At 52.9% G+C, this 22,433-nt stretch overlaps 1 protein-coding gene across 2 annotated transcripts; it reads left to right on the plus strand.

Annotated features, from left to right (window-relative positions):
* The first annotated feature begins 581 nt into the window (after positions 1-581).
* ARHGAP25 (Rho GTPase activating protein 25) lies at positions 582-15,392 on the plus strand. Of its 2 annotated transcripts, XM_059870715.1 has the most exons (11): positions 582-993; positions 4,731-4,900; positions 6,182-6,269; positions 6,405-6,524; positions 8,044-8,251; positions 9,183-9,315; positions 9,911-9,984; positions 10,469-10,590; positions 11,528-11,712; positions 12,140-12,711; positions 13,398-15,392. In XM_059870715.1, the coding sequence occupies exons 1-11, from the start codon at positions 933-935 to the stop codon at positions 13,606-13,608; spliced, it is 1,944 nt and encodes a 647-aa protein (XP_059726698.1). In that variant the 5' UTR covers positions 582-932; the 3' UTR covers positions 13,609-15,392. The 2 variants fall into 2 exon arrangements, with proteins under 2 accessions (XP_059726698.1, XP_059726697.1); XM_059870714.1 differs by lacking the exon at positions 582-993 and having other exon boundaries at positions 4,430-4,900.
* Positions 15,393-22,433: the final 7,041 nt, after the last annotated feature.

Consider the following 22,433-nt stretch of genomic DNA (forward strand, 5'->3'; position numbering starts at 1 on the left):
GGAGCAAAATGTGTGAGCCCGTGCAGCTCCTTCAGCTGTCTGCAGAGTTCAAATTAAAAATTTAAAATTAAAAAAAAAAATTAAATTGAAAATGAAAATTAAAATATTAAAATTAAAACAAAAACATTAAAAGTAAACAATTTAAAAAAATATTAAAATGAAAAAGGAATTGTTCCTGGGAGGGTGGGGAGCCCTGGCAGAGGTGCCCAGAGCAGCTGTGGCTGCCCCTGGAGCCCTGGCAGTGCCCAAGGCCAGGCTGGAGCCCCCTGGGACAGTGGGAGGTGGCCCTGCCATGGCAGGGGTGGCACTGGGTGGGCTCTGAGCTCCCTCCAGCCCACTCCACATCTCCACCATGCCCTGGTGCTCTCCCCTCTGGTTTCCACGTCCTTTCCTCCCTGTTCCATCCCCCTCTGGCTGCAATGGAAAAGCCAAACCCCAACCCCGGTGCCACTGGGGGTGCCCAGGACGGGCACCGGCGTCACCCTGGGCTCCCCCGAGCTCTGCCCCTCTGCAGGGCACCCGCAGGGCCCCGGGCTGGGCTGTTCCTGCTCGGGGCAGCTCTGGGAGCCCCGGGAGGACACGCAGAGCTGCTGACACCACTTCCTCAAATGCCCCGAGCGGCGCCCGGGGAGCGGCCCCGGGCTGGGCTGGCGGCCCCGGGCCTGGGCAGGGGACAGGGGGGACAGAGCTGGCACCAGCGGAGAGCACGGCTGGGCAAGCCGGAGCTGGGCAGGAAAGCAGGGCAGGAAAGGACTTTTATGGGGTTTTTGCTGCTCTCAGAGGCAGGAAGCTCGCTGGCAAACCAAGCCTCACCGAGCTGCTGCTCTTGGTGGGGGGACCCCCAGGGGACCAGCAGGGCTTGGATCCAGCCCCTCTCCTAAACGAGCTCACCTTGAGGAAAGAGGAAAAAAAAAGAACTTTCTTGATCCAGCATGTCCCTCAAGCTGCCACGGAACTGGGACTTCAACCTGAAGATGGACCCTGCAAAAATAGGTACAGTGAGGGCTCCTCTGTGAGGGCTCCTTGGTGAGGGCCCCTCCATGAGGGCTCCTCCATGAGGGCCCCTCCGTGAGGGCTCCTCCGTGAGGGCTCCTTTGTGAGGGCCCCTTGGTGAGGGCTCCTCCATGAGGGCTCCTCCATGAGGGCCCCTCCGTGAGGGCCCCTTTGTGAGGGCTCCTCTGTGAGGGCCCCTTGGTGAGGGCTCCTCCGTGAGGGCTCCTTTGTGAGGGCCCCTTGGTGAGGGCTCCTCTGTGAGGGCCCCTCCGTGAGGGCTCCTCTGTGAGGGCTCCTCTGTGAGGGCTCCTTTGTGAGGGCTCCTCCGTGAGGGCCCCTCCGTAAGGGCCCCTTTGTGAGGGCCCCTTGGTGAGGGCCCCTTGGTGAGGGCTCCTCCGTGAGGGCCCCTCCGTAAGGGCCCCTTGGTGAGGGCTCCTCTGTGAGGGCTCCTTTGTGAGGGCTCCTCTGTGAGGGCTCCTCCGTGAGGGCCCCTCCGTGAGGGCTCCTCCGTGAGGGCTCCTTGGTGCCTGTCCATGAGGGCTCCTCCATGAGGGCTCCTCCATAAGGGCCCCTTGGTGAGGGCTCCTCCATGAGGGCTCCTCCATAAGGGCCCCTTGGTGAGGGCTCCTCCATGAGGGCTCCTCCATGAGGGCTCCTTGGTGAGGGTTCCTTGGTACCTGTCCGTGAGGGTTCCTCTGTGAGGGTTCCTCCGTGAGGCTAATCTGTGCAGGCCCCTGGTGCCCCTCCATGTCTGCAGGGCCCGGGCAGGGCTGGGGGGCCCTGGGGCTGACCCCAGCTGAGATTTTGGCTCAGTGGCCCCTGGTGCCACTTTAGAGACAGAGCAGACGATTTCAAAGAAGTGATTGGCAAATTTGTCAGCGAGGATGCTGTAGGAACAGGGGGACAGGGCTGCTGCCCCCAAAACCCGGGTTTGGGGGGACTGAAACCACCCAGGCCCCTCCTGGGGCACAAAGGCTCAGGCCCAGGCTGGGGGAGAAATGCCCACGGATTATCACAGAGGCACCCTGCACTCCTCATTCCTGGGATAATTAATATTTGTTTTTGCCCAGAGGCTGTGGAGCAGTGGGTGAAGTCAAGTCAGAAAAAAAGGCCAGGGCACACCAAGGGTGCTGGTGAGCAGAGGGTGGGGGTGGGACAGAGGCTTGAGCCTGGGTTGGTACCAGGAATTGCCTTTTTTTATTTCAAGAAAATATTGCCTTTTTTTATTTCATCTGCTTGTGGTGAAACCCCTGGTGCTTTTTGCAGCTTCCAGCTGCTGGGTGAGTGTGACTTTGTGTGAGTCTGTGTGAGTTTGTGTGAGTTTGTGTGAGTTTGTGTGAGTTTTTGTGTGAGTTTGGGTGAGTTTTTGTGTGAGTTTGTGTGAGTTTGTGTGAGTTTGTGTGAGTTTTTGTGTGAGTTTGTGTGAGTTTTTGTGTGAGTTTTTGTGTGAGTTTGTGTGAGTTTTTGTGTGAGTTTGTGTGAGTTTTTGTGTGAGTTTTTGTGTGAGTTTGTGTGAGTTTTTGTGTGAGTCTGTGTGAGTTTGTGTGAGTTTGTGTGAGTTTGTGTGAGTTTTTGTGTGAGTTTGTGTGAGTTTTTGTGTGAGTTTGTGTGAGTTTTTGTGTGAGTTTGTGTGAGTTTGTGTGAGTTTTTGTGTGAGTTTTTGTGTGAGTTTGTGTGAGTTTGTGTGAGTTTTTGTGTGAGTTTGTGTGAGTTTGTGTGAGTTTGTGTGAGTTTTTGTGTGACTCTGTGTGTTTGTGTGACTCTGTGTGGCTTTGTGTGTTTGCACTGTCTCCGGGGCTGCTGTGGCTTCATTTGCAGAAATGTGAAAGTCACATTTGCAAATGTTTGCAATGTTTGCAGGTTGCCACCACCCTCCCTGGCTCCTCATGGCCTGGGGACACTTCCCCTGCTCCCCCAGCCCTGCCTGAGGCAGCGTTTGGAGAACTGCAAAGAAATTGATTTCAGTGAAACAGAAATTCCCTGGTGAAACCCCTTCCACTGTTTATTTATTGCAGTTCCCCAGCAATGGGGGTGCCAGGGGGGGCTCCTGCCCAGGCCGAGGCTCTGGGCCATGGTGGCCCCGTGGCCTCTCTCCTGCCCTCCTGGTTTTGGGGCAGCTCTCGCTGCTGGGGGAGGAGGGTTTGGAGGAAATGCCCAGCCCTGGAGTCTGTTGGGGCAGGAAACGCTCAGGGGGCTCCCCCAGAGGGGCTCCTTGCCCTGGGGGGCTTTGGGAGGGGACGTGGGGACACCCCTGAGGGGAAGATTGGAGCTCTGGCTGCTGAGGGTTCTCCAGCTCAGGAAATCACCCAGTGCAGCCCCCATGCCCTGCAGTCATGGCTTCATTCTTGCCTGGCAGCCAAAAATGCAAACCCTGCCCAGCTGGGCTGGCTCTGGGGGGCTGCAGAGCCAAAAATCCCCCTGGAAGTGACCCCTGCCAGGCATTGGGGGTGCCCCAGGGCCGTGCCACCATGGGGCCACACAAACAGGGGACAGGGACACTGCTCTGCCCAGTGCCCAACCATGCTGGTGTTTTTCCATCCCTGGAGATTTCCCAGCCCCACAACTGTGAGTTCTGCCCCACTGGGACCTCCCCAGAGCAGAACTGGGACCTCCAAAGCCTTTGGGTCACTCTGCTGTGCTGCTGCCCCGGGGAGGGTGCAGACCCCACACCCTCCTTGGAATAACCCCAAACACAACCCCAGCGATGGCCCTGCGCTCTCTGCGAGGCAGCTGCTCCCACGCAGGCAGAAGGAAGCTCAGCCTGCAGCCACTGCAGCCACTGCAGCCACTGCAGCCACTGCAGCCACTGCAGCCACTGCAGCCACTGCAGCCACTTCCTCTGCAAGCGGGGCCAGGGCTCGGCAGAGCGTGGGGCCCAGAGCCTGGCCTGTGCCTCTGTCCCCACACCGTGCCCCTGTGTCCCCACAGTGTCCCTCTGTCTCCACTCTGTGTCCTTCTGTCCCCACACTCTGTCCCTCTGTCCCAGCCCATGTCCCTCTGTCCCCACACTCTGTCCCTGTGTCCCCATACCCGTGTCCCCGTGTCCCAGCCCGTGTCCCCGTGTCCCAGCCCGTGTCCCTCTTTCCCCACACTCTGTCCCTCTGTCCCCACACTGTCCCTCTCTGTCCCCACACTCTGTCCCTCTATCCCCACACTCTGTCCCTCTGTCCCCATACCCGTGTCCCTGTGTCCCAGCCCATGTCCCTGTGTCCCCACACTCTGTCCCTCTGTCCCAGCCTGTGTCGCTCTGTCCCAGCCCGTGTCCCTGTGTCCCCACACTCTGTCCCCGTGTCCCCAGCCCTTGTCCCTGTGTCCCAGCCCGTGTCCCTGTGTCCCCAGCCCTTGTCCCTGTGTCCCAGCCCGTGTCCCCGTGTCCCAGCCGTGTCCCTGTGTCCCCAGCCCGTGTCCCCGTGTCCCAGCCGTGTCCCTGTGTCCCCAGCCCGTGTCCCCGTGTCCCAGCCCGTGTCCCTGTGTCCCAGCCCGTGTCCATCTGTCCCCACACTCTGTCCCTCTGTCCCAGCCCGTGTCCCAGCCCATGTCCCCGTGTCCCAGCCCGTGTCCCTCTGTTCCCAGCCCGTGTCCCTCTGTTCCCAGCCCATGTCCCCGTGTCCCAGCCTGTGTCCCCGTGTCCCAGCCCGTGTCCCTGTGTCCCAGCCCGTGCCCCTGTGTCCCCAGCCCGTGTCCCTGTGTCCCCACACTCTGTCCCCGTGTCCCAGCCCGTGTCCCTGTGTCCCCAGCCCGCTCCCGCAGTGTGCTGAGCGCGGAGCCCGCGGCTCTCCCGCGGCCGCAGAAGCTGGGCTGGCTGCGCAAGCAGCGCTCCATCGTGAAGAACTGGCAGCTGCGCTTCTTCGTGCTCCGCGGGCAGCAGCTGCTCTACTACAAGGACGAGGAGGAGGCCAAGCCGCAGGTGGGGCCGGCAGCGCCGAGGGCTCGGGGCTGGGGGAGCCGGGGGTCCCGCCGGGGTGCCCCTGCCATGGCAGGGGTGGCACTGCGGGGCCTTTCCACCCAAGTCATTCCGGGATTCCATGAGCCCATTAAATGTATTTTAATTTAATTTAATTTATTTTAATTTAATTTAATTTAATATTTTATTTTATTTTATTTTTTTGCATTTTGCATTTTAGATTTTATTTCACTTTATTTTACTTTATTTTACTTAATTTTACTTTATTTTATTTTATTTTATTTTATTTTATTTTATTTTATTTTATTTTATTTTGTATTTTATTTTATTTTATTTTATTTTACTTTATTTTATTTTATTTTATTTTATTTTATTTTATTTTATTTTATTTTGTATTTTATTTTATTTTACTTTACTTTACTTTGTTTTATTTTATTATTTTCTCACCATTTTCTCCATGCCATAATTCACTTTTACAGTACTCACCACCTTTTTCTCTTCTGGAAAAAATTCAGGGAAAAGTCCCCTCTGCTGCAAAAGCTGTTCTCTCTACAAAATTTAAAATAATAATAATAATAATAATATTTGCCAAGTCCATTATCCTTTGTTTTCTCTCTTCTTCCATTCCCAACAAGGGCTAAAAGAAGATAAGAAGTGAGATCAAAATAGGGAAGAGCAAAAAGAAGTGGTTTTCTCCTTCTGAGAATCACTTCAGTGGAAAAAAATGGCATTTACAAAGTGCCCTTACTGCTCTGAAATCCCTGTAGTGCATCTCCACAAATACATCTGTACATATATTCACAAATATATCTGCATATATATACTATAGATATATAATATACATGAGTATATATATATGAACATATCTGTATTTATATACACACTAACATATATATTTATACACGAGTATAGATTTATAGATATATATACACACACATGAGTATATCTGTGTATATATATATATATAGGAATATATATGTATATATATGTACATGTGAATTTATCTGTGTGTATATATATATATAAAAATAGATTTTATATATATATATATAAAATATATATATACACACACATGAGTATATCTGTGTATATATATATATATATATATATATATATATATATATATATATATACAGAAAAAAAAATATATATACACACAGAGGAATATATTACATAGATATATATCTGTATAAATGATGTCCTGCAAGGTGTGGGAGGGCAGGGCTGTCCCTGGGTGCCCCCTGGCCTGGCAGAGGTGGCACTCAGGGCTCTGCTGTGCCCTAGGGCTGCCTGGCTCTCCAGGGGAGCTCCATCAACGTGCTGCCCACCAACCCCGAGGAAGGAGGGAAATTCATCTTCGAGATCATCCCGGGTGAGGAGACCCCACTCTGCTCTGGACATGTGTATTTTCTGCTCTGTGAATGAGTATTTTCTGCTCTGTGAATGTGTTTTTTCTGCCCTGTAAAGGAGTTTTCCTGCCCAGTGAATGTGTTTTTCTGTTTGGCAGGGGTGGCGGGCGAGCAGCCGCGGGCGGGGCAGGAGCCCTGCGTGCTCATGGCCAGCTCGCAGGCGGAGCTGGAGGAGTGGGTGAAATCCCTCCGGAGGGCGCTGGGCTCGGCCTCGGGAGGTAAAACCGGGGAATTCTGTCCTGGGAATGCAGCTGGGGGGGTTTGGCTCAGGAACCCCTGAAACTGGGGCTGCAGTGCTGAGGAGAGCCTAGGATGAACATCTCTGGCCTGGCTTCATCTTCTTCTTCAGCCTCCTTTCTCACCCTGAAAATGTTCTTGAGAAAAGCTCCCATTTGGGGATAGAGCCTTGAAAAAATGTTGTTTTTTACCTGCTGATTTCCTTGGTTGGTTTTTACCTGCTGATTTCCTTGGTTGGTTTTTACCTGCTAATTTCCTTGGTTGGTTTTTACCTGCTGATTTCCTTGCTTTGCTTTCCCCCCGCCTTTTCTTGCTCCTCTGGTGCTGGGGCTGATGCAAACAGGGGCAGTGCTGAGGAGAGCCGAGGATGAACATCTCTGGCCTGGCTTCATCTTCTTCTTCAGCCTCCTTTCTCACCCTGAAAATGTTCTTGAGAAAAAACTCCCATTCAGGGAAAGAGCCTTGAAAAAAATGTTGTTTTCACCTGCTGATTTCCTTGCTTTGCCCCTGCCTTCCCCAGCCCATCCTTCCTGTGATTTCTGTGAATTCTGTGAATTCCATCCTTTCTGCCCCCATTTTTACTCCAGCCTCCCTGGGTCACAGCCCATCCTTCCTGTGAATTCTGTGAATTCTATGAATTCTGTGAATTCTGTGAATTCCATCCTTTCTGCCCCCATTTTTTCTCCAGACTGCCTGGGTCCCACCCTCACCCTCCTCACACCCAGCCATGGACCTGTGCCAGGCCTCCCCACTCTCCCAGCTGGGAATTCCTCCCCAACATCCCAGCCAAATCTCTCCTCCTTCAGCTGAAAGCCATTCCCCGTGTCCTGTCCTTGTCCCCAGCCCCTCTCCAGCTCTCCTGGAGCCCCTGGAAGGGGCTCTGAGCCCTCCCTGGAGCCTCAGTTTGCTGTTTTTTACTTTTGGGGCCTGAAGCTGCAGTGCTGTCCTTGGTTCTGGCCTGGAAGGGGTCTTGCCTGACTGAGCTGGGAGCTGGGAGAAGGGTTTTCTTGGAATGGGAGATGGGAGAAGAGTTTTACTTGGAATGGGAGCTGGGAGAAGGGTTTTCTTGGAATGGGAGCTGGGAGAAGGGTTTTCTTGGAATGGGAGATGGGAGAAGGGTTTTCTTGGAATGGGAGGTGGGAGAAGGGTTTTACTTGGAATGGGAGATGGGAGAAGGGTTTTACTTGGAATGGGAGGTGGGAGAAGGGTTTTACTTGGAATGGGAGATGGGAGAAGGGTTTTACTTGGAATGGGAGGTGGGAGAAGGGTTTTACTTGGAATGGGAGGTGGGAGAAGGGTTTTACTTGGAATGGGAGCTGGGAAAAGGGTTTTACTTGGAATGGGAGGTGGGAGAAGGGTTTTTCCCCCCTTTCCTCGGTTCTCCACCCCAGTGAATGCAGTGAGGAGAGCTGCAGACACTTTGTGTCAAGTTGAGAGTTTTGTAGCAGCCCAGAGTGTGGAAAGCCCAGAGGCACACCCTGAGCTGAGCCGTGTCCCCAGCGGTGTTCGGGCAGTGCCTGGCACAGACCATGGCCCAGGAGCAGAGGTTTGGGCAGCAGCTGGTGCCCTTGGTGGTGCAGAAGAGCGCCGAGTTCATCCGGGAGCACGGCGTGGCCGAGGAGGGAATCTTCCGCCTGCCCGGCCAGGACAGCCTGGTCCGGCAGCTCCGCGACGCCTTCGATGCCGGGGAGAGACCCTCCTTCAGCAGGTGACACTGCTGCCCCATGCCACCCCCAGGGCCGGGGCAAAACAGCCAGGGCCACCCCCAGAGCCCTGCAGGAGCCGTGAACCCTGCAGAGGGGTGTGAGGAGGAGAGGGGATCCAGCAGGAACCTTCCAGAAGGGTTTGAGGAGATGGAATCCATCAGGAAGCATCCAGAGGGGCTTGAGGAGGAGAGGGGATCCAGCAGGAACCTTCCAGAAGGGTTTGAGGAGATGGAATCCATCAGGAAGCATCCAGAGGGGCCTGAGGAGGAGAGGGGATCCAGCAGGAACCTTCCAGAAGGGTTTGAGAAGGAGAGGGGATCCAGCAGGAACCTTCCAGAAGGGTTTGAGAAGGAGAGGGGATCCAGCAGGAACCTTCCAGAAGGGTTTGAGAAGGAGAGGGGATCCAGCAGGAACCTTCCAGAAGGGTTTGAGAAGGAGAGGGGATCCAGCAGGAACCTTCCAGAAGGGTTTGAGAAGGAGAGGGGATCCAGCAGGAACCTTCCAGAAGGGTTTGAGAAGGAGAGGGGATCCAGCAGGGATCCAGCAGGAACCTTCCAGAAGGGTTTGAGAAGGAGGGGATCCAGCAGGAACCTTCCAGATGGGTTTGAGAAGGAGATGGGATCCAAAAGGGCTTGAGGAGGAGAGAGACTCCATCAGGAACCCTCCAGAAGGGCTTGAGGAGGAGGAGGGAATCCATCAGGAAGCATCCAAAGGGGCTTGAGGAGGAGGAGGGAATCCATCAGGAAGCATCCAAAGGGGCTTGAGGAGGAGGAGGGAATCCATCAGGAAGCATCCAAAGGGGCTTGAGGAGGAGAGGGGATCCAGCAGGAGCCACAAAGAAAAGTGATTTTAGGTTCACAAAGCAGGGCGGGGAGGTCGAGGCAGTCCCTGTGTCGCGCCCTGCTGGCTCTGAGTGTCCCTTGCTCCCTGCAGGGACACCGATGTCCACACCGTGGCCTCCCTGCTCAAGCTGTACCTGCGGGAGCTGCCGGAGCCCGTGGTGCCCTGGCTGCAGTACGAGGATTTCCTGCTCTGTGGGCAGGCTCTGGAGGCTGACGAGACAAAGGTAGAGGTGCTTTTGTTTTCCTCCTCCCGGCCTTAAAATCAGTTTCAGTGCCAGGGCACGCTGTGAGCTGCAGGGGCCGAGGGCACACAGCAAGGCTTTGGGATCTGGGGAGAGAAAAAGGGAAAAAATTAAAAAGAAAAACTGCCCCAAAGCCAGTGGGGTTTTCCCGACTTGGCCACAGGGATCTGTGAATTTTAAAGCTTCGATTTCTGCTTCTCTTTGGGGTTAAAAATGTCCTGAATGTCCACAAGATGCTGGAGGAGATGAGGCAGGATCAGCTTTTCCCAGAGCTGGGGCTGGGCTGGGGGGGACCCTGCTCCTGCTGGGGCTGCCCCTCCTTGCTGAGCCCTGCAGAACATTCCATGGAGAGATGGAGCTCCAAGGGGAGCAAACCAGAACCAGAGTCATGGAATAACTGAGTTTGGAAAAGATCCCCAAGGTCATCAACCACCACCCCCAGGGTCACCCCCGAGTGCCATCACACGTGTTTGGACCTGTCCCAGGGCTGGGGACACCCCGCACAGGCATGGCTGGGGTGACCAGGAGCAGTTCTTGGGTCCTGTGAACCCTCCTGGAGCTGTTTTTCACCACTCAGGGCCACCAGGAGCTCCTGAAGCAGCTGTCCCTCCTCCCCAGAGACAACTACAACCTCCTCAGCTACATCTGCAGGTCAGTGCCCTGCACGGGGCAGGGGCAGCTCAGCTTTGGTGCTGGGGAGCAGAAACGGCACCCCAGGGATGGCCCCTCCAGGCAGAGCCTCCCTAAGCTGTGCTTTGCTCCCCTTGGAGCCACCAGGTCCTGATTTTGGTAGAGGAGAATTCCAGCCCCTGGGATAAACCCCCTGAGCATGAATCACCACCCTCAAGGTCACCCATAAATCCCTGGGAATTCAGGCCAGGTGTAGCTTTCCTGGGCAAAAGCCTCGAGCACCAAAACCTCCAGGTCTCACCCAGCCTGGGGGGATTTGAGGAGGGGATTCCCTTCCTTCCTGAGCTGTTTCCAAGGGGAGCAGCCCCTCCTTTATTCTGGTACCAGCTCAGTCCTGAGGGTTTCTGTCCTTGTGACTGGGAGGATGAATCAGGGCTTTTTCACCAGGATTTTTTGCCATCTCCCACCTCTGAAATGTGAAATATTCGCTGTGGAATCCTGGCAGGTTTCTCTATGAAATCCAACTGAACTCCAGCGTCAACAAGATGAGTGTGGACAACCTGGCCACGGTGATGGGGGTGAACCTGATCAGGCCCAGGGTAGAGGACCCTGCAGTCATCATGAGAGGTAAGAGGGACCCCTGGAGTAACTTCATATCCTGGAGGATATGGAATATTTTGAGGCATATGGAGTAATTTTAATATCCTGGAGGATATTTCCATTTTGAGGCATCCACAGGCTCCGAATTAAAGATTTTCTGTGGTGGAGCTGAAGGAAAGGCAGAACTGTGCCCGGGCACAGGGCAGAGCCAAGCTGTGTCTGCTGGGCTGTGTTTGTGGTGACAAAACCCCCCCAGGAACTGACAAAGTGACAAAAACTCCCCTCGTGGAGTTCAGCAGGCTCAGGGATTTGCTGAGGCCATCTCTGAGCTGCTCAGAGCAGGAAGGTGTAAAATCCTTCTTGGGGGAGCAGAGGAAGCTCAGGGAAATGTGGGTGCTCCTTTACTTTTATGTTGGATTATATATATATATTTTTTTGACTTAGAGATGGGGTAACTGAGAGTTGTTTTAAAAAATTTTATTCTATTTTTAGTCTTCTGTGAAGGGTGAGGTAATATAGATGTTATAATTCACTTTATTACAGTTAGAAGTTAACTGTTTTTTAATGACAATATATTATAAGTGTTTCTTGGTTTATTAGTCTTAGTTACACTACGTTGTAAATGTTTTAAAGTCAATAATTTAAAATCACTTTTTGTGGGTCTTGTTATAATAATTTTTTTTTAGTTATTTTTTGAAACTTGTTTTCCGTTTAATTTTTTTCCAACAACATTTGTCTTATTTTTTGGTATTTTTAAGTCACTAAAGGTTTGTATATAGAGGTTCACTATGTGAATCTTCTGTCAGGTTTTGAGAATTTTCCACAAACCCACTTCCCACACTTTTACTTCATTTGGCTTTCTGGTCCCACTGCTTGTTTTCTGTTGCACGTCCATTTCAGAGAGCTCAAGCCCTGGTGGGGCAGGGGTCCCCCTGGCCCTGCCCTGACATCTCTGCTCCCCCAGGCACGCCCCAGGTGCAGAAGGTGATGACAGTGATGATCAGTGACCACCAGAAGCTCTTTCCCCCCGCCAAGGACGTGCCTCCCTCCCCACCTGCCCCCAAAAACGAGAAGAAAGCTCCTGTCCCTCGCAGCTCCGTGGGCTGGGGGGCTGCAGAGGACCCCAGGGGCTCCACCCCAAGGCAGATGGTAAGGCTGGGTTTGTTAAATAAATAAATAAATTAACCTACGTTCATTAAAGGGGTGGTTAATTGTGGCAGGCTCTGACAGGTCAGAGAGCCCTGGAAGCATTTGCTATTTATGGGTTCAAAAGCTGTATCTGTCACCTCTGGAATATTTACATCAGGAAAATGATGTAGATAAACTTTCCACTTTCCTGTGGAAAATCTGCTGCTCTGGGGAATATGAGAACTCCCAAAGCTTTCTGGCCCTAGCACATGAAACCTTTCCAGCTCAGGCTGGTGAGGGGAAAACACTGAGGATTAAAGGCTTTGCTTCAAAAGGATCCCTGCAAAAATGGTAAATGTGGTGCCATCCGAAGTGGGTTTTAATGGAAAAGTGTGGCCAGCTCGTTCCAGAGTGCCCTTTGTAAAGCCCTGTGCCCTGGCTGCTCCAGGGCTCTGTTTTGCAGAGGGATCACCCCAATTTCAGCAGCAGCCCTGCCCCAGCTGCCACCTCGAGTGTCCCTGGGGAGGACCCGGAGCCCACAGCCACGCTGGGAGCGTGGAAAACTCAGCCAAGGAAAAGAACCCAGACTTTACCCAGCAGGAAATCCTTCCTGGCAGCCCCGGGGGACAAGGGCAGCAGGGACAGGAGTGATGTCCTCTCCAGTGACTTTTGGAAGAGCAGCCCACGCCCCGTGGGCTGTGAGGGACACAAGAGAACGCTGTCCCATGATCTCTTCAAGCTGCTGGACCTGCACAGGGCTGCCAGCTGTGACAGCAACGTGGCAGAGAGCGGGGAGGGCAGCGGCTCCAGCCCCAGCCCTGCCAGCAGCACCTCCGAGAAGGAATTCCTGCCCTGCTTCAGCCCCTGCCACGAGCCAAAGGAGCCTGCCAGCCCCAGCAGCAGCCCTGCTGAGGAGCCCAGAGCTGAGCAGGACAGCAGGGAGTTCCTGCAAGGCGTCATCCACAAGCTGGAGAAGGATTTGGAGGAGCAGAGGAGTGACTACGAGGGGCAGATGGAAAGGTAACTGCAGGAGCAGCTCGTGCTGCAGATTGTTCAGCAGCAGGTCATGCAGGATGTCATAGCAGTGATCCAGGATAAAACACAGCTGTTAGCAGGCTGGCTGCAGATCAGTGTGCTGCACTGCAGCCGTGGGTGATGCATTATTCCAACATCAATGCTCCCTAGCTCTTACACACCATTCAGGGGCACTGCAGTGTTCCTGCAGTCCTCTGCATAACTCCTGTCCTAATTCCTGTTATGAATTGGACCATCAGACTCTTCAGAATTCACCAGCAGCATTATTACACCATTGGCTGTAACCCTCAGCCCCACATATTGTTGTTTTATGATCATTATTATCCCATTATCAACACACATGTATTACATTTATTGAATCATTGAGTTGTGTGGCCACTAAGGGCTCAGGGCAGCACCTCTGGCTTGTTTTGGTGCTGAGGGAGTCTGAGGTTAGACTCCCTGAGAGCCAAATGATTTCCCAGCTCTTTTCCAATCCAGTCCAATCCAACCCAATCCAATCCAATCCAATCCAATCCAATCCAATCCAATCCAATCCAATCCAATCCAATCCAATCCATCCAATCCATCCAATCCAATCCAATCCAGTCCAATCCAACCCAACCCAACCCAACCCAACCCAACCCAACCCAACCCAATCCAATCCTTTCATGCTCTGTTTCCCTTTGCAGCCTCCAGAAGGAAAACTACGAGGTGTGGGCCAAGGTGGTGAGGCTGAAGCAGGACCTGGAGCAGGAGAAGAAGAGGAGTGGGGAGCTGGAGCTGAGGCTGATGAGCGTGGAGCGCTCGCGGGAGGAGCTGGAGAGGAAAACCAGGATGCTCGAGGAGGAGATACAAAACCTAACTAAAGCCACGAGTCAAACTGGGGCCAAAACCAACTAGGAGGTGCCACCCAGCTTTTCACAGACACCAAATGCAGCTGCAGGAATGCTCAGGAATTGCAGGTTCAGAGCCAGGGACTTGTATTGTCCAGGGTCCTGCTCCTGCCCACAGGCCGAGGGGGAGGAAGGAGAGCAGAGCTCAGAGGCTGGTTGATGCTCTGAACCAGGAAATGTCAGAAATATCCTTTAGCTTTTTTGGGTGTGTTTATTTCAGCTCTTCTGCCAGCTGCTCAGGTTACCTGGAGCACAGGCCAAGACTTCCTGCTGCTCACTCAGGATTGCACTCAGAAGTTGGGGTTCTGGACCCACTGTGCCTTCACGAGAGGGAACAGAAGTGTCCCTGCTCCAGCTGCCTGTCTGAGATTCCCACAGGCACAACATCCATGGACCCCCACACTCAGACCAGAGGTTCCAAAGCGTCTGCCACCACTTCACGAGTCTTTCCTGTGATTCCAGATGACCTTGACAGAGCTGCTTCAGTGTTTATTTAAGTTTTTACCTCTGCAAGAAGCTCCTCAGCAGTGTGAGCGTGAGGCATTGGGGAGAAACTTCTCCGTCCAGCATCGTGAACATCTGGGCTGGAAATGCCACACGCTCCTTTCTGCAAAGATCAAAAGTGTGAAGAGGCCAATAATTCCTTCACAGCAGACTGTAATGACGTGCAAAGGCTTGGCTGAGGCTCAGAAATCCCCACGATTAGGACAAGTGCACGGTGTTTAAATAAACTGCGCATTCCTGCGCTTCCGCTCCGATAGGCAAAACAACCCCGGCTGCAGGATCTGAGGGACTCTTTGAAGATATTCCACCCATTAACATTTGCAGGGTTTGCAGAGGTCATCTGGGCAAGAGAGACTTTGCAGCAGAGGTCAGGTGGGCTGGAAGTTCCTGAGAGCCTGGAGGGGAGAGAGCCACGGGCACCTTGAGCTGCTGGGTGCTGTAAGAGGATGAGGAGTTCTTTTCTTTAAAACGAGCTTTTTCCAGAGACAGAGAACCACCTGTGAAACTGCCCCCTCTTCATCCCTGAGGGGCTGGGGGTCCTCTCTGCTCAGCCCAGAGCCTGCTCTGGATTTTCTGCACTTGCCCATCTTCTGCTGGAGACCCCAGAAGGTGAGATCCCCAAAAACTGCCTGCTGCCCAGCCTGCATTTCCTCCCTCCCTCTGTTTCTGCAGCCAGGCCAGGAACCTTTTGGGGAGGGAGCAGCAGAAAATCTCTCCTGTTCCTGGAGCAGGGGACATTATGAACTCTGGTTTTGGGGGTTTGGGGGCCTTTCAGCTCAGCAGGTTTTGGGCATTGACTCTGGATCCCTTGCAGAGGGTGATGCTGCTCCTGCCATATAAAAGCACAACAGAGTGTCTACCACTGAGAAAAAAGATCCTTTCCAGCCCTGTCCTGTAGGCTTGGAAACCTCCAAAAAGACATTTTTCACCCCTTAACCCTCCCACTGCACTGTGAGGACACAAGAGCTTTACCAAGGTGATAACCCTGAGATCAGGCTGAGGATTTTCCTCTCCCTTTAAATGTGACATGGCTTTCCAAATTAGAGCTGTTAAACCTCAGCTCCCATTGCATCCAAAACTGTCAAATTGTGCAGTGTGGGATGAAAGTCAGGCACCTTTCAGGCCATCCTTTCAGTTCCCCCCCTCGCTGCATTCTTTGTGCTAGAGCAGAAAGTCTGTTCTGCTCCTCTCAGGTATTCACTAAATAAATTCCTTTAGGAATTCACTCTCTGGTATCCAAGGCTTGGTAGGCACAAGAGGCAAGAAAATAAAACTTTCCTTCCCTCATGATTGTGTTTGGATCCCAAGCCAGTCACACTTATTGTGACTTATCCCCTCATATTTATCAAAGTTTTCTTTCTGGCACGATAGGAAGTTTCCTTTTTTAGCCTGGCCACTGCCCAGAGGAGCACGTTGCTGGGGGAGGCGAGGTGGACGTGCAGGAAGTGTCCAGCCATGGCTGAGGAGGCCTTGTCCAGGCCCCAGGAGCAGGGAGAACATGTTGTTCTCCCCGGAATTCCAGAGTGATGCAGTCCATCCTCCCTTCCTTTACGTGGGAGCTGAAAGAGACCCCCAAGCCAGGCTGATTTTGGGGAGAACACATGCCAGGCTGGGTGTACCAACAACTCTTCAGCCAGGTGGGGAGGAAAAAGTGTCCCAAAGGCTGGCAGCAGTCCCACTGTCCCTCTTCCCCTGTGTTTTCCTGCCACCTTGCTGCAGCACCAGGATTTATGAAACCACGGAGGCCTGCAGGAAAATTAACCTGGAAAAAAGAAACGTCTGATGATGCCAGGGAGCATGTAGGGTGGCAGGGGCTCAGAGTTGTCCAAATGAGCTCTTCTTTGGAGGAAATCCTTGTCCCAAACCCAAAGCCTGCAAGTTTAGGAGCTGGGAGGTGTTCAAGCAGGCCTGGGTGCTGCTGTGCTCCAGTCCTTGGAGGATTTTACTCATTGCATTTTCTTTGGAGGGTCCCTGCTGCCAACATCTCCCCACATGAGGATCCCCACCAAGGGCAGCAGGAGTTCCCCCTTTCCTCTGCAAGAGCTTCCCCAGCAGGTCATTCCCCTGAGCAGGGCTGGGGTTCTCAGCAAATGAGGTTTGGGTGGGGTTTGTGGGGCAGAGCAGAGCTGGTGCTGCCCCTGCAGGACTGCAGGGTGTGCTCAGCCTTTGGGAAAGAGCAGAGAAGGCAGCCAGGTGAACAGAGAAGGAAATACACCGGTGTCTTCCTCCTGAGCCCATCGGGGGGAGGAAGGCTCACAAGAAGCCCTTTTCACACAGAGCCCTGTCCCCAGGGTCCCCCTGCAGCCCGGGGTGGCCGAGGCCCCATCAGCAGCCGCTGGTGTGGCTTGTGAAAATTTGCTTTATCACGCGTAAAACCACGATGTGATATTTCAGCCCTCTTCACACAATGTCCCGATAAGGGGCTGGGAACAGGGCAGGTTCCTGTAATCTCTGCACCAGGGAGAGATTTCCCCCAGCCAGGGGGGCAGGGGCCAGCTCTGACCTCTGGCTAACGAAGCCAGGATAAGTCCTGGCCTGGCAGCTGCATCCTGAGCATGTGAGGGGTAAATCTTTCCTTTCCCTGGCAGAGTTTCCTTCCTCGTCTCCCTGATAAAGGCTGGCCCAGGCTGCCATCCAGCCCGAGAGGCTCCCCTTGAGCTCCACGTGCTCTGGGTGAGATCCACACTCATCCCCCAAGGCCACCGGGGGCTTTGGAGTCTTTTCAGCGACACCTTTACCCCGCCTGTCCCTTCCTGGAGCTCCAGGGATGGATTTCTGAGCGCTGTCAAGTGTTCCCTTCACATGCATCCACATTTCTGATGCCACTAAAAGTCTGGTGCTGGTTTGAAGTGCTGAGAGCTCCATGGAAATGCCTTTCCAAAAGGAGTCAGGAGGTCAGCCAAGCACCCCAAGGACAGTTGTTCCCAACACAGCAGCTACAGACAGCGCTGAGGAGTGAAAGGTCAAAACATCCACTGGAAACTGGAGTGTTGTCACACCCTGGGAAGGGATGTTCCCACTGGGGGACTGGGAACGTGCTGCTCCCTTGCTATATCCCTCCTGCCCAGGGGAAAGAAAGCTCTGTAAAGTGTGAAACAGGGATAAATCCCATTTACACTTTGCAGGAGACGTGGGACACGTGTTTAGAGACTCGTTATCTCCTCAGGGCTGGATCTGTCCCCTTGCTGGCAGTGGACAGGCATTGGTGTGGGGTCAGGGATGGCACAGGGAGGCATGGAAAGGCAGATTAAATTGCTCTCAGCCCCCTGATCCTCTCCTGCTCATCCACCAGTGAGGGCAAGCAGGATGGCTTTTAAAAGAAATGGCTTTTAAAACTAAAATTGCAGCTGAGCCTTTGCTCTGTGTGTCAGGTGGTGCCCAGCAGGGCTCAGGCTGCTCCTTGCTTCCCCTGCTTGACCTCCCCATCCTCTCTGGGCTTTGGGACCCCAGCAGGGAGCCCTTGGGCCATGGTCCTGCACCAGGATCCTGCAGGGCCCAAGTCCTGCTCCTGAGAGCTGAACTCAAACCAAACTGATTCCTCAGTCTGCACCTGAGAGCTGAGCTCAAACCAAACTGGTTCTCTGTCCCAGTCTGCACCTGAGAGCTGAGCTCAAACCAAACTGATTCCTCAGTCTGCACCTGAGAGCTGAGCTCAAACCAAACTGAGTCTGTCCCAGTCTGCACCTGAGAGCTGAGCTCAAACCAAGCTGGTTCTGTGTGTCCCAGTCTGCACCTGAGAGCTGAGCTCAAACCAAGCTGGTTCTGTGTGTCCCAGTCTGCACCTGAGAGCTGAGCTCAAACCAAGCTGGTTCTGTCTGTCCCAGTCTGCACCTGAGAGCTGAGCTCAAACCAAACTGGTTCTGTCTGTCCCAGTCTGCACCTGAGAGCTGAGCTCAGACTGGTCCCTCTGTCTGTCCCAGTGAAGGTCAGGCCATGGAGGTGGCAGATTTCTGCTTTTCCCAAAGGCACGGAGGTGATGGAGCCTCTGGAAATGCCTGCAGGGCACATACAAAGCAGAGCCAGACCAAGACCTGGGGGTCCTGAATCCCAGCTTACACTAAAATGTTTGTGATGATAACTTGGTGCCCAGGCTTGGCCCCTCCTTTGTGTAGCTCTGGGCTGGAGCTTTGGGCCAGGAGCGCTGGCACCGCGGGTGCCCGTGGGTGAGCACAGTGCTTCACCCCTGCAGGGTGCTGCAGGAGCAGGGTGGGCAGAGAGCTGCTGTTCCTCATCCCAGAGGTTTCCCTGTGTCCCAGTGGCTCCCAGTCCCGCGGGGGCTGCTGTGGGCAAGGCCAGGCAGAGCCAGAGCAGGGTTAATGCAGCTCTGGGAGCTCATTAGTGCTGTGCCCTGAGCAGTGTCAGGGCTGGAGAGGGGCAGCCCCGCTCCCCTGCCATTAACTCCCTGCTCATTATCTCCAAGGCACTAATTAGGGCCCGCAGAGGAAGCACGAGACACACAATCAATATTATTGGGCCAAAATTGCAGCTGGTGTGAATTGTCAATGGGCAGAGAACAAGAAATCCCGAGGGGAAAGGAGGGAGCTCAGCACTGTGGCTGGAAGCAGCTGCTTTCCCTGCCAGAATCACATCAAAACTGCTGCAAAGCTCCAGGGAATACCTGGGACTGCAGGCTGCATTTGCATGATGTTGCTGTTTTGTGTCTGTTTCAGCAGTAACCAAGTGCTGAAAGTCAAATTGGAATAATTCCAACCCTTTCCAGCCTCTGCCTCAGCCCCTGGGTCTCCAGGAGTGTGGGCTCAGGTTCCTGTGGATCAACAGGAGGGACTCAGAGCCCACCCAGTGCCCCCCCTGCCATGGCAGGGACATCTCCCACTGTCCCAGGCTGCTCCCAGCCCTGTCCAGCCTGGCCTTGGGCACTGCCAGGGATCCAGGGGCTCCACAGCTGCTCTGGGCACCTGTGCCAGGGCCTGCCCACCCTCACAACTCCTTACATCTAACCTAAATTTATTTCATCTAATTCTGACCTAAATTTTATACATTTGAAGAACACAATGAGTTATTTAATCCAACTAATTCTAAGATAAATTTTGATCCAACCTGGCCGTGGTGAGGCAGCCAGGGCTGGATCAGAGCTGCAGCTCTGCCCTCCCCAAGCTTTGCATTCCCACGGTGCCCGGGCAGCCCCGGTGACAGCTCAGGAAACGGATTCCACCAAATCCCACAACAACTGATGGGAACTGCTCTAATCTCTGCCAGATAAGGAGTTGCTACAGCAAAGCCAACATAAACCTGAGCTCCCTGGCAGGCTGGGCTGTTGTTTAGCTGCTGTTGCTAGCCAGCTACTGTACCTGATTGCAGAGACCACCCTGTGTCTAAACCTTCTCACTTAACTCGACACATTCATTTTCAACACCATGTGAAGCTCCCAGCCTGGACAGGCTCAGTCACACAGGGCTGAAGGACATTGTCTGGGGAGCTGGAGAGCTGCAGGCAGCATCCCTCAGCCCTCATCCCTTCAGCCTCCTCAGATTGTTACTACTGAATATTCCTCAGTGTTAATATTGAATAAATGCTGCTGCAGCATTTATTCCATCTAAACCCAGCTGAATTAAAACACAGAGTGTTGTGTCTGGTGCTCACCACAGAAAGCAAAATATTTGGAGATAGGGAACAAGCCAACACCTTCCTGTTCAGGAAGCATTGCTCTGTGCCACGGAAATCCATTCCTCTCCTATAGTTTCCTTTATTGCAGCCTTGTTGATTGCTTTTATCCCTCCTATTTCCTGCCTTTACTGAAAAAATACAACCAAAAGTCTTGGTAAACCCTTGAAATGCTGAGCAGGAGGTGGATCAGCTTGTGCTGGGAACAGAATCCCACTGAACATGTCCTCAGGGCCAGAGACACCTGGGGGACTCCTGGGCCACACCAGGGCTCAGCCCCAAACCTTTCACCATTACCTGGGAAATCCCACCCAGAAAATCCCACCAAGACCCAGAAAATCCCACCATGACCCAGGAAATCCCACCCAGGAAATCCCACCCAGACTCAGGAAATCCCACCCATGAAATCCCACCCAGACTCAGGAAATCCCACCCATGAAATCCCACCATTACAGGGGAAAACCTCAGCATTTCTGCTTTTAATGTCAGAGCAGGAGTTTGGAGTAAGATGAGGGTGATGCTTTGTGGCTGTTTTCTGTTTTCTGTGACACAGCACCTCGCTGGCTGCCCTGACACTGCCTGGGCTGGAAACACCCAGCTGTGGCCAAAGGCACTAATACCCAACAATAATACTCTGCACATCATAAACCTCTTCCTCCCAGGGGTGCTGATAAGAATTTCCATTTTTAGTCGAGGGCAAATGAACCATTCAGCCTTTATTTGTTGCTGCTGCACTTGAAGAGGGAGCAGAAGCTAATTTTTTAACTTTTCCTGTAAATAATGCATTAATGAAGACAGATGGGTCAGCAACATAAACAAAAGCTCTATCTCAAGCTGGTTTTGTTCTGGTTTTGTTTCCCAATATAGTAAGCAAATCACCACCACCCCAGTTCCCATCCTATTAACAGTGTTTGCACTCCAAATGTTGAACTGGGTTATAAGGAAGTTTAAATTAACACTGGGCTGTAGTTTTTCAAATGTTTGAAGCAGATGTTCAAGTGCCACGAAATCTTCTTCTTTTTTTTTTTTTCATTTTTCCCCCTCTCTAAAATCCCAGTAGATTTTGCAGAGCTTTGGCTCAGTGTGTGTCACAGAAAATCCCAAACTCCAGCTCTGCCGTTGTGCTGTGGGTAGCCCAGGCACCAAGCTGCCTGGGGCTGTCAAAATTCACATTTTCCTTTGGAGATTCTGCACTGCTGCAGGCTCTGGTTTGCCTGGCTCTCTGAGCAGTCTCAGAAGGGCAGGGCAGCAGTTTTGGGGAGGAGAAATGTGGAATAGGTTCTGGCTGCTGCTTTGGATGGCTGTTCCTGAGAGAGCTCAGTTTTGGGAGGTTCACCTCATGCCTTTAAGAGGGTGCTGCTCACCTGGCAGGGCACAGAGATGTGCCCACAACATCGAGGAATGCAATTTTCCCCCCAGGGATTGGCATTTGGGCACCCCCAAATGGGATGGGCAGAGCCAGGAGAGGGGTGCCCTGCTCTCCTGGCTGGACAGCTGCCTGTGCCCAGGCTCTCAGAGCACCCCAAAGAGCCCAGGGCAAGGGCAGGGCCAGCAGAGCCACGCTGAGCTGGCAGCTTTGGCCCCCCAAAGGGGGAATGTTTGTCCTCCATCTGCAGAGTGAGCCTGGGGTCACAGCCCGGGGAGGGACAGCCCGGGGGCTCTGGGCACAAATCTATTTGAGGAACTGTGGCCCACGTGCAGAGAGCTCAGAGATAGGGATCCCCTAAGGGAACCTCAGCCTTCCAAGTGCTTGGTGAAATCTGCCCTGGGTGCTGAGTGTTGGCTCAGGAGACACAGCTGTCACTGTCCCTGCACAGCCCCAGCAGTGAGGAGCCTGTCTTGGGGTTCAGGCTCTCCTGGAGGCTCTCTGTGTGAGCATTTAAGAGCAGTAACCCAAGACCAAAGCTCTTCCCTCAGCTCCCTCGCTGAGCTGCTCTCCAGCCTCTTCCTCTCTGGGATAATTTGTTTTGCTCCCACCCCTTTGCCTGCTCCTGCCTGCTTAGCCTGAAAGCACTGCCTGGAGTTTTATACAGCACCCAGCAAAAAGGGGCTGCACAGCTGCTCACAAATTCTTAAATGTTCCCCTAGAAACAGATGAAAGCAAAAATCTTACTGACATTGATGATTTGGGTGAGACAGGGTTGCTTTAGTGGCTTACAATAATTCAGAGATGGATGGATGGAAAGATAGATACTTCCACAGTGAGGCCATGTTTTCCCAAACCTTTCTGAAATTAAGATTGAATTGAAGGTTTAAGTCAAACATCTGCTAATACAGAGATAAAATAGATCAGAAATGAAAGGAGAATCAATGCACAGCAGAATTTAATGTGACAAATAAAGTCTTTTAGAAACAGAAGTCACACACTAATGTGGATGGATGGATGGATGGATGGATGGATGGATGGATGGATGGATGGATGGATGGATGGATGGATGGAAGGAACATAGAAACAAAGAAAATGAAAACATGCAGTGGAACGGTTTCTCAGGGCCTTAGAACATTTTTTTCAGGGACTCCTGGGACTCCCAGCTTGGCAGCCCTGGCTCTTGTCACACCCTCACCCTGTTATTTGTGAGTGTTGTGTCTACTTGGACAGCCAAGCACCTCTGAACTTGCAGAAACAGCCTTGACTTGCTGCTTGGGGAGAGCTCTTTAGGGAACAACTGCCCCCTGGTTTTTCGCTCTGATCTGTCACTGAGCTGC

This window comes from Haemorhous mexicanus, chromosome 30 (assembly GCF_027477595.1).
Source record: "Haemorhous mexicanus isolate bHaeMex1 chromosome 30, bHaeMex1.pri, whole genome shotgun sequence".
In the NCBI taxonomy this organism is placed as follows: Eukaryota; Metazoa; Chordata; class Aves; order Passeriformes; family Fringillidae; genus Haemorhous; species Haemorhous mexicanus.